Consider the following 11,961-nt stretch of genomic DNA (forward strand, 5'->3'; position numbering starts at 1 on the left):
CTAATCTAAAAACTAGATTACAAGCTAATCTAAAGCAAAATTACAAAAAAATTACAAGTGGCTTGCGGCCAAAATTGAAAGCGGAGAAGCTAAGCGTCAGGAGGGGTGTCATTCTCTTCGTCCTGGGCCTCAACATCATCTTCTTCTTCTTCTTCGTCTTCGGAAGACTCTTGGAAGACGGGGGGTTCTTCCCCTTTGATGTTGGCTCTGTGTAGGCTTTCTTGAAATTCCTGCCGGCGAGCATACCTGGGGATATCCTCCTCCTCGGCCATCATTCCAAAGGCCTGCACGGCCCAGTCCTTCGAGGTATCAATGATGGTATTCATGGCCTCCTTGGCCGCATCCATCGTGGCCGTGACTTCGGCTCTTAAGGCTTGGTTTTTCACCCTAAGGACGAGATTCTCTCTGAAAAACTCGGCAGCCATTGTCACGACTGAGTTTCTCTCGTCCTTAAGAGAACGTTCCAGAGCCGCCTTCTCGTCCAGCATTTCGGTCAGCCGAAGGAGATAAGTTTTATTTTGAGACTCAAGCTCGGCCGACCATTTTTCCAAGCTATCTTGGACTGCTGGTGCAGCACCTCCTGCCGGCCATGGCATACTGAGCATGGCCAGCTGCGTCCGTCACGTCATGGACGAGCTTCTTATTGTCCTTCCTGAGCAGTCTTGCCCAGTCTTCAGTTATCATGCTGCGAGCAAAGAGCTGAAAATGAAAAAAAAACGAAGATATGTCAGGACGGTTGTATAAGCAGATAAAGAATTCTAAGTATAAAAGACAAGCGTCGAAAGAAGAAGGATGTACCTCGGCAGCAAGTTGGGACATGTAGCCTACATGTCCTGATGATGCTCCCCTCAACCCCTTGATGTAAGGTTCATGGAAGCATTTGAAAAGCTCCAGCTTGAGCTTCTTGCGGTCAGCCGATGACATCTTCCCAAAAGCAGCGGAAGATTCATCGTCTGAAAGGATGGGAGAGCCGTCAGGGGCTGGTCCCTTCCCTTTATCTGAAAGATTAGACTCGGCAATATTTCTAATTGGAATAACCACGGCTTATTTGTTGGACGGACTCATCGGACGCCCGCCAACCCGCAGTGTTCTAACTATATTTGAGTAATAAGACTCACCAGAAGAACGGGAGGCCGTCCTAAAAGCCTCCGGCATCTGCCCTACCAGAAGGCAGACCCGTCCAAAGCCGGGTCCGGATGAGAAGGTTTAACCTCGGATCCGTCCACTGGAGCAACCGTCTTAGGTTGCTCAGATTGATCGATAGAACCGGTGTGGGTAACCAAAGCCCTCTCCTCAACGACTGGAGGATCATCTTCGGCCGGGATGACAATCTCGACTTTGGGAATCGGCCGAGAAGGCTTCTTCTTCTTGGCCGTGAAGCCTTTGGACTTTTTGGGTGGAGGAGCGTCGCCAGTTGCCGCTGGCCTCTTCTTAGATGCCGCTTTATCCGCTAACGCTTTGGACGTTGGGGCATTTTTCTGAAACACAAAGCAAAGTTAATAAGGAAACCGTCCAGAGATAGTCTAGGGCTCTCTACTCCTTGAAGCAGGAGCTCGTCCTAAGGCATCTAGGACGGTCTGCCTCTGGCAGAAGGAAACCGTCCTAAAATGATCTAGGACGCTCTGCTCCTTGAAGTAGGAGCTCCTCCTAAGGCATCTAGGACGGCCTGCCTCTGGCAGAAGGAAACCGTCCAAGGATAGTCTAGGACGTTCTGCTCCTTGAAGCAGGAGCTCGTCCTAAGGCATCTAGGACGGTCTGCCTTTGGCAGAATGAAACCGTCCAAGGATAGTCTAGGACGCTCTTCTCCTTGAAGCAGGAGCTCGTCCTAAGGCATCTAGGACGTTCTGTTTCTTCGAAAAGGTAATTCGTCCAAAAAAAAAAAACAAAAAGAGAGAAGAAGAGATTGTACCAGCGTATCTGTTCTTTTTTCAGCATCAGTCTTACTAAACTTTTTCCAGAGGGAGTCGGTGAACTTGGACGCACTCATATCTCCCTTCCAAGACTTTTTTAGTTTCGCCTTGGCCGAATCTGCATAAGAAAAAAAACCATGGTGAAATTCTCAAACTTAGGACGAAGGGGTTTACTTAGAGTTTATCGAAGGGTATACCTCTATCCGCGGCCGGCCCCAAACCGGCCGCGACCAAGAAATCGTCGCTGTAAAACATCTCCTTGAAAGGGATCCAGTTGGACGGACCCTTGAAGGAGATGTCATTGACGGAATATTATGAGACCTTAAAATATTCCATCAGCTCCTCAGCCGAGCTGTTCTATCCAGCTCCAGAAAGGACGCTGTTCGTCCGGTGTTGGTAGCGCTCCGGCTAGTAAAGCGATACCGTCTGGCTACCGCCTTGTTCGGAGCTTGGACGAACAAGAACTCGGCCTTCCAAGCATGCATCTTGGACATCTTGTCCCAAGACGTCATGTAACCTTGCCGATTGCAAACGTTAACCCAAGCCCCATTAACAGTTTTAGGAACCTTGGAGACATAGTGCATTTGTGAGAAAGCCGCCATGGACGGGTCGACGCCCTTAAAATCACAGACGGCTATGAAAGTTAGGATGTTTTGCCATGAATTTGGGGCAAGTTGATTACGTCATATGTTGTAGTAATAAAGAAGTCGAGTGATAAAGGGATGAAGAGGAAAACGCAGTCCGACATCTAACGCAGACGATTGACAGCGAAATGGCCAGCAGGAGCACTAAGTATAGTGTCCTCCCGGCCAGGAAGAACAAACTGATACCCCGGCATGGGTATGGCTGAAGAAAGGTGGTCAAGATGGCGACCTACTCGTCCTAGCCAGCCACTTTCAGCCAGGATGTATCTAGGTTCAGACAAGGGGCCAAGGCGCCGCCTTATCTCAGAAGAGGTGGTGGATGGCTCGTCTGAGTCGCTAGCGGCGCAGAAGAAGGTTTCGGCCTCATTCGACTCATCTGAGGCCGCCCTTGGATTTGACGGGTTAGGCTCTGGAGAGCCCTGAACTTCAGATTCCTCCTGGACGAGTTCAGGAGACGGGCTTGGGTTGGCAGGACGAGCGCTCTGGACTTCTCGCTCTCCATCAGCGGGAATCCGTCCAGTTGATGCCTCCTTTCTGAGTAGAGGCCGGCATTTTAACCCTCTTCTGATACGAGCCGTCTGCTTGACGCGCGCCAGAGTACCCTGCACAGGTAAAGACCGGGTCGTCTGACTATGCCGTCCATGGCTAAAGAAAAAGAATGCAGGTCCGGCCGAGATAGGTCCAACTCTAGAAGATGCCGAAGAAGTCAGGCCCTCTGGTATAGGGTTAGCACCAACCCTTGAGTGGCCGGGATTGTTCGATGAAGACGACGAATCCATTTTCTTAAAATATGCTTGAAAATATAAAGGAAATGAATGAAGAAATACTTGTAGATGAAAGCTCGGACGAATGTCAAAGACGAGTTGAAATCTCGGACGAGTGGAGTAGTAGTTTGTAAGAGCTTGGACGGAAGTAAATTCTCTCTCTAAAAAACTCAGTAAAAATTGCAGAGCCTCTCTCTATAGAAAATTTCTCAGCAATGTTAAAATGATTCCAGAAACGACAAGGTCACATATTTATAGAGGGGTGAAAATGACCCCCTCATCCGGTAAAATAACCGTTGCCCTTAGGGTTACCTGTGGAGACCGGCAAAATGGCGCTCTTTTTGAAAAAGAAGTGGCAGTTCAGGTCGGTTAAAAGAGGAAGATCAACAGTCTTGCCTAATAGGTAACTCCCTCTTTTAAGGGGCAAATGTTGTAGCCTAAAAATCACAAGCTACCCTCATGACACATGGCACTACTTCAGCCCTACATGTGGCATTCGTTTAGGCCAATAAAAGTACAAAGGCCTGCAGGTTCTTTGGGCTAAGTACACTTTTCTGAGGAAAAGGTGTACTGAAAAGCTCCTTGTGGCCCTAAAATTGTATTAGGCCCAATGAAGTAAAGCCTGATTCAGCTAAGGGTAAAATGTATTGACCAATCAGCACTTGCCACGTGTCCTGATATTATTGCTTAGCCAATCAGATGCTCCCAAATTAGGGTGACATCAAGTACAACTTTAACAGTATAAATATCCTTGAAATCAGGGAAAGGTACGTTTTTCAGAGCTAGTTGTTATTCTGCCATAAATTCTCTCTCTCTTACTTTCTCTCTCTAAAAGTTCCTTCATCCTGATATCTGACTTAGCATCGGAGGGGAATACCACCCAAACTCGGTGGGTCCTTTTTTGCAGGTTGCTGATCGGAGTTCAGAATCGGATTCGGGCCAGTTTGTTGCACAAGTCTCCAAATTAAGAACCTGAAGTTGGAGTTGTGTTTTTGCTTTGCTAGTTTCATACTACGTAACAATGGCCTTGATCAATCATTGACCACTACTCCTACCACCAACCCAGCCACACAACCACCACATCAACCACTAAACTCACCACCTTAACAACTAAACCACACCACAACCACCTATCGCGATCGAAACACCACGTGCCACTGAAATCACCCGATCGCACCGAAACCACCACCCAACCCCTAAATACCATAACCACGAAACCACCACCCATGCGCCAAAACACCACCCGTGGCCGAAACACTAACCGTGCACAGAAAACCGCTAACCATGGTTAAAACCACCACTCATGCGACTAACCACCACGTCTAAATCATCCACAAAAAAAACTCCAACCCAACTAAAAAACCCAACTCCAATGCTTTGATTTTGGCTTTAGATTGTCAAATTCGGCCATAAATCTTTAGATATGAAGTTTTATGGTCGAATTTGACCTTTAAAACCTCAATGTGGCTTTTAATGGTGGTAAAGAAGGAAAAGAAGGAAGGGAGGACCGGTGAGGTGGAGTGGTGACGTGGCATCGGTGAGATGCGGCAGTGAGGGGCGCCGGTGAAGGGCAGCAGTGACAGGCCGGTGTTAAGGTGGTAGTGAAGGGTGGTGGGAATGGTGGTACTTGAGACTTGAGAGAGAGGGGAAAAATAGTAAGAGGAGGAAGATGAGTTCTCAACCAAACAACATTTTTAATCAAAGGGTTTTCTTTTCCTTTCTCCTTGTTTCCCCTTCATGAACCAAACGCTCCCTAAATTTGCTTTGTTAGTCTCGTAATATTGGTTACAGGAAGTCCATACAAGTGCTAAGAAAATAAATACACCTATGTAATATCAGCAGTAGTTTAAAATAAATAAATAAAAGGCACTTCACTGATCCCGCTTGTGGCGGTGATTAAATGAAAATTTTTGAAGTTCAGTTTTCTAAAGAAAATTGGTATACGATTTTAGTACAAAAAAAGTCGGCTAATCTGTTATGGTCGTTGACAATCAAAAGAAAAAGGGTGCCCGATCATGCGGATTATCTCACCGAATTGTCAAAGTGCGTCAAGGATTTTGGTACTTGTTGAGGTTTAACGTCACATCATGTGTGACATATGTTTAAGAAATAATAATAATAATAATTAAATCAAGGGAAGGAATCAAAGCAAGTTTGCGCTTCTGTGATATGCAAGTCATGGTATCAATACAATCAAGGGAAATTCTCTTTCGTAGCCCCCTGGTCTTATATTTTCTCAGCGGAAGCACTTTTTAAATTTATTTCTCAATGGTAGCCCCATGTTATTGTACAACTTAATCTTGTAGCATTAGTATATTATTAGCTATTAAGTTGTTGTTATTAAATGTTAGACTTAACCTTATCTAACCTTAAGTAATCTTTTTACTAACCTATCCTTTTCCCTCCAAACTACTATTTTATTTTTCCCTCCTCCCATTTTCTCTCCTTCACTGGCTATAAAAACGAGGCAATCCCTCCTTTTTCCCAGTTTCACTCTTCACCCCTTAATCTCCAACTTTTCTCTCCTAACACCATGAATTCATCCTCATCAGTGAACCCCACTTCCATGGCTGCACCTGCTGTAACCATGGATGGAACGTTGAGACTTGTAAAAATCAAGCCTTGTAAGTGCGACCCCACGAACATGCTTGAGTTGAGGAAGATCAGCTTGTTGCACAATTGAGTATAAATTGCAGAAGTTATATAGAATCAATTGAAGTGTACTTCAATTCACTTCAATTCTATAAGCAATCACAACAAAAGTCTGCAACATCATGTGATTTAACATATAAAAAATACTTTAATTGTCAAACACAATATCAAACCAGGTGGTAACATCACAACAAAAAAAAAACCAAAAATCAAGCAATTGTTAACAACAGTACAAAAAGCTAGAGTATGAAGAACAATCATTACACCATTAACAAAAACAAAAGTTTCAGTAAAAACTAAGGTTGACTAGAACCCCCCTTCTTCTTCATCTTTTTTCCTTGTTCTTTGGAAGTGAGTCCTCCTTTGCAGGTTTGTGAATTTTGGCCAAACTCTTTGCAAATGCCACATTTTACTGTGTTAGATCTCTTACATTTTCTCTACTCTTCCTCTTCTCTCCTCCTGTTTCTAGGAGGCCTTCCAACTCCTCTCTTGAATGCTGGTGGTTCAATAGCAGGTAATGAACTCTCTGGCCACTGCTCCCTATCTGGAATGGCCTTAATATTTCCATCATATGTTCTCTTGTACATGTCAATAGAGTACCACTCACTTACAAACTTATGAGGATCAAGCCTAGCATGGTGAATGGCCCTCACTACATGTTTCTAAGGAAGACCACTCAATTGCCAAGCACCACAAACACAAGTCATGTTGTTCAAGCTCACGGGCAATGTTAACCTTCCATCCACAACCTCATACTCTCCATCACCACTTAGATATGCAATGCATGTCCTTGAGTCACTGCTCAACACTTGAAGTCTCTTGATGATATTAGGGCATATGTCATCCCTATCCCACTGTTCACAGACTTGCCTCCTGGTGGCCATTCTCACCATTGTCACTCTTCTCACACCTACAAAACAAAACAATAGTGTCATTAGACATCATAGGTAGGTTTTGAAAAAAGAGTGACAAAGACAATTCAAGAGTTCTACCTTCAATCAATGTGAGCATAGGCCTACATCTGTCAATGCCTAGAGTGGCATTGAAGCTCTCAACAAAATTGCTCTTATTCACGTCACTTTTCACTCTTGGTTGGAAAGCATGTTTGGACCATGTAGATTGCTCTTCAATTTTAGAAAGCCACACCAAGGACAAAGGATTTGCTTTGTGCAACTGCTTCATTGCCTTCTCAAAGGTAAAGAAAGAATATGCACCACTAGCTTTCCAGAATAAGCTCAGTATCAAAGGTCCAGGAAACTTCCGTTTGAAATTCTTGGTCAAATGTTTGCAGCAATACCTTAGGCCACAAATCAGCTATGGCATTTTGATTGCCCTGCACCAACAAATGGAATTCACATAAGCATACAAAAGAAGCAACAAACTGAAGGAAAATGCTCTAAAAAAATACCTTCTGCCTGTCTGAGATGATGCACCACTCATCTCCTCTTCCTCCATCCTTCAGTACATTTTTAAGATGCCATAAAAAAAATCCATGCTTCTTTATCTTCACCAGCTACAATACCCCATGCAAATGGGACAATTTCGTTGTTTGCATCTAATGCAACTACAGATAGAAGAACTCCCCCATAATTACCCTTCAAGTGAGCTCCATCCACACCCACTAAGCTCCTACAACCAGTAAACACCCCATCGTTAACTCCCTTGAAAGCTATGAAAATAGAAGAATATCCTAAGGGTCTCTCTGGATGTGATGGTGGGTTCCATGCACAATTGGCCACAGAACCTGGGTTTAAATTCTTTAGAACCACACAGTATGTAGGAAGATAGCTATAGGACACATCATAACCCCCATGTATCTCCAACAGAGCATGTTTCCTAACTCTGTACAAAGTACTCTGTGCCATTTGGACCCCAAATCTCTGGAAAAGAAGCTGATTCAATGCCTTAGCTGGAACATCATTGTTAGCTCTCATATCCTCCATGAGTACTCTTGCAGCCCATTTGACATTCACCATTGGATTGTTAGTTTTCAGTCTCACACAATTGTGTTCAGCATTTTGAATGGACTTGATGGCCTAAGTAATCCCATCTGGCAACCTTCCTGCATGCAATCTCCATCCACAATTCATATCACAGCATATAACAGTATATTTCAAGTTGTTTGCCCTAGCAACAATGATTGAGAATCCACTCTGTATGCAGTAGTCTCTGACTACATCTCTAAGGTGTTGTTTGTCCATAAAGATTTGCCAGGGTTTGAGACCGATTTTACCAAATTCCTCGTTAGGGTACATCTCACCATTTTCATACAACTTTGCAAAATAGTTGTCTTGTCCATCATCATAGTCATCCAAATGTGGACCCTCATATAGGTCAAAGTTATCATTGACAAGGAAACCAAGATCATCATCTGAACTTACTTCAGCCTCATTAACCAAGCTGTTGTCACTCTCATCACTGTCACTATCGCCTTCGTGATCAGAGGGAATGTATGCATCATCATCGCTTAGGGAATTGTTATCCAAGTTGTCCACATCCTCACTCAAACTTAAAGTCGTTGATCTTCTCCTTCTCACACTTTCTGTGGTTGACAAAGACTCAGGGGTAGTTGTCATTATGCCCTTTCTTATGGCAGTGGTCTTTGGTATCTTCTTGTTTGGTAGCTTTTGAAGAAGTGAGTTGTACTTTAGTGGTTTTGGAAGAGAAGGTGTCACCATATATGGATTGTTAATGACTAAATTTAGGGTAGGGTTCATGAATATTGCACTTTCAGTTCCAATGGTGGGGCTTTGACCTAAGCAAACAAACTCTTTGTCAACTTCATTCTTCTTTCCCTTACCCCTCTGACTCACCTTTCTATATCCCCTGCCCCTACCCTTAGGTGCCATCCTTTTGTCAGCCACTATGTCATTCCATGTCTCTTCAATATTAATGTGGTTGAAGTCTTCATTTTCAAATGAACCAAATTGGATCATAGGCACTTCAGTGTAATGGTGGTTCTTTGGTGGCTGGATAGGGGGTTGTAATGGTGGTTGAACAGGGGAAAATGAAGGTTGCTTATCCTTTCGTGTTGCTCTCAGGGCAAAGCACTTTTAAACACATCAGTAGATTTGTCCAACTTCTCCACCAAAATGTGAATTTCCTTGTTACCCTCTAAATTAGAAAACAATTTCATGAGGTCCTTATCATTGTTCAAGTCAACATGTGTCATCCTGTTAACATATGAAAAAGATGGCAACCTAGGGATCTCATGATTCTTTTTCTCTGCCTTATCCAAATATTCTATGACTAAGTCCATTAGCATTGCCTTATCAATATCCTCCACTAATACATCAACATCCTGACCCATGTGGCTAAACTTCAAGGTGACATTATCTCCCATTCTTCAAACCAAAAATAACCAACATGCATACAACAAACAAAAAAAAAATAACACAATCAGCACACCACACAAAAGTTTAACATAGCTAATGTACACAAAGCTAATTAATTTAACATGATCAACAAACTAAGGTTATAACACAGTGTGGTTTTACTCAATTTTCATATGAAACAGCATCATTCACATTATATTAGGCTCACATAAAGGTAGTGGGAGCAGATCAGTAAATTCAGAAATAATATTGCAATAATATCGACCTACTCTATACAACTATATACAAGCTAAATCAACACCATTACCTCAAAAAAAAAAAAAAAAAACGCTACATCAACACCATCACCTACTGTAAAAAAAAAAAACACCATGACCTTTTAAAAAAAAAGCTAAATCAACACCATCAATAAGATCAGAATTTAATGAACACAAAACTAGAAATAATCAAGTTCAAGAACGATTCTGTAGAATAACAGTAATCAATCGTAAAGCACTTTCCCAATTTCCCAATATATGGGAACAATTTTTCCATATACTAAACCTGACTATAGTAAGTGGATGTATAAATTTGCATCAAGGACATACAGTCAAACCTATGGAAATTTAGAAAAAAAATCAAAATCCTGTAGGTTTCAAGCAATAAACAAAACAGAGTATATATCCTTGTTTCAAACAATTTAGTTCATCAACAGCGAAATTTAGAAGATAATTCATACTTCAAAGACAAAGGAAGGAAGAAGATGAACTTTTCGCCACCAAAATTTCAAATTATTGACCCTTGAGTTTTGAAGATGACCTAATCACAAAAGACATAGTATATTTTATTTGTGTTGTTGCAAGGTAATTCATGCTCGAGCAAAGAGAATATTTTGATTGAAGATTAAAACGGAGAATTAATCAAGATCGAAGTAAGATGTTCGAGAGATGAAGAATCAAACATGGAATGAAGATTAGAATACATTAGGGTATTTGTTAATCTTCTTGTTAAAGTTGAGTAAAAGCTTAATTAAGTTCGTGGTGAATTCTCAAAGGAACTTGGTTCTGTTCCCATGAAAGGAACAGACCTGGCACTATAGGAACAAGGTTAAGGAACAAGACTTAAAACTAATTTAGGAACTCCTAAGTGACTCTAATATTGTGCGCCTAAGTGAAATCTGTGCCCAATATAGTTGTTAGAGTTTTTAGGGATATTTGACTAAGATCCACTATTTTAGGAATTTAGTTTAAGTTTGTTAGGAAAAGATTTTAAAAGATTTTCTGATTTTAATTTAACTGATTTTTAAATCTTATAGTTTATCTTTTATCTTTTATATTTTATTTAAAAGATTTGGTTTTCGAAAATTTAATATTTCCGATTTCTAAATGTTTCGGATTTTTTTAATATAAAACTGTTATTTCCGGTTTTATAAAATATATCTTGAAAAAGATATTTTTCCTAAAAACTAGCTAAAAGATTTAATTTATTTATTTCCTAAAAACTGGATTACACGCCTAAACCTACTGCTACACGATTTATGTAGTTAGTGGATTTAGTGGCTTGGTTAATTATCCTCCAAGTATTTATTTAATTAAATGAGTTTAATTATTCTTCAAGTTTTGTAAAAACCACGTAATGTGTTACTGCTTTTCTTGTGAAGTGAAGTAGTGGATTAGTGGATGCTTTACATGACATGGAATAATTAATTTAATTTAATTAATTAATTAACATCATGGAGATCATGTGATAATGGTGTAATTAGTGGAGAACATGTCTTGTCTTAATTGTCTATAAATAGGCACCTAATTCATTTGAGCAAAATGTGTCTGACTTAGTTAATTTGTCTTAAGTTATCTAAAGTGTCAGTGCCTTTTCCTTAAGAGAATTCAAACTTACATTAATCGAGTTTATTACTCTTCCATTATTTTTACAAAGTGTATTTTTGAGAAAAAGGGTTTGAGTGAACTCTTGTAAGTGTGAGAAGCTTTGAGTGAAGCAAGAGAAAAAGAAAGAGAAAGAGAAAGGAACTTCGAGTGAAGTTTGAGAGAAACGTCAGTTGTGGGAACTGTCGTTGGGAACTTGAGTTGAGTGACTTAAGTTGAGAATCGAGAGAAAAGTAATAGGTTGTAATCAGAGTTATTTTGGCCTATTATAGTGGAAAGTTGTTTAAATCCCTTGTGGTCGAGGTTGTTTCTTCCTACTAGGCCTAGGAAGTTTTTCCTCGCTAAATCTCTCGTGTTCCCATTGTTTGTTCTCAAGTTTACTTTTAATTCCACAAAAAGTATAGCGTATTCTCTCACTATAATTCACCCCCCTCTTATAGTGCTCATATTATACAACAATTGGTATCAGAGCGAGAACTCTAATAATCAGGAAACCCTGTTGAGTTCAAGATCTTGAAAAATATGAATACTAGAGAGAAACTGGAAGAAGGGTTCTCTACGCAGAGGCCACCAATGTTCAATGGTAAGTTTTACACTTACTGGAAGAACAGAATGGAGATCTTTATCAAAGCCGACAATTACTATGTATGGAGAGTCATAGAGGTAGGTGATTTTGATGTCACTACCACTAATGACAAGAATGAGGTAATTCCTAAATCTATATCTGATTTTGATAAAGCAGATTTCGAAAAGATGGAAATTAATGCTCTTGCTATAAAATTGCTTCATTGTGG

At 41.1% G+C, this 11,961-nt stretch overlaps 1 protein-coding gene across 1 annotated transcript; it reads right to left on the reverse strand.

The window, feature by feature from the left end:
- Window positions 1-6,407: 6,407 nt before the first annotated feature.
- On the reverse strand, window positions 6,408-7,425 carry LOC104899114 (uncharacterized). Its single transcript, XM_010686247.1, has 4 exons — window positions 7,379-7,425; window positions 6,963-7,267; window positions 6,693-6,880; window positions 6,408-6,632 (listed from the first exon to the last, which is right to left on the reverse strand). The coding sequence occupies exons 1-4, from the start codon at window positions 7,423-7,425 to the stop codon at window positions 6,408-6,410; spliced, it is 765 nt and encodes a 254-aa protein (XP_010684549.1).
- Window positions 7,426-11,961: the final 4,536 nt, after the last annotated feature.

Source organism: Beta vulgaris, chromosome 7 (genome assembly GCF_026745355.1).
Source record: "Beta vulgaris subsp. vulgaris cultivar EL10 chromosome 7, EL10.2, whole genome shotgun sequence".
Classification (NCBI taxonomy): Eukaryota; Viridiplantae; Streptophyta; class Magnoliopsida; order Caryophyllales; family Amaranthaceae; genus Beta; species Beta vulgaris.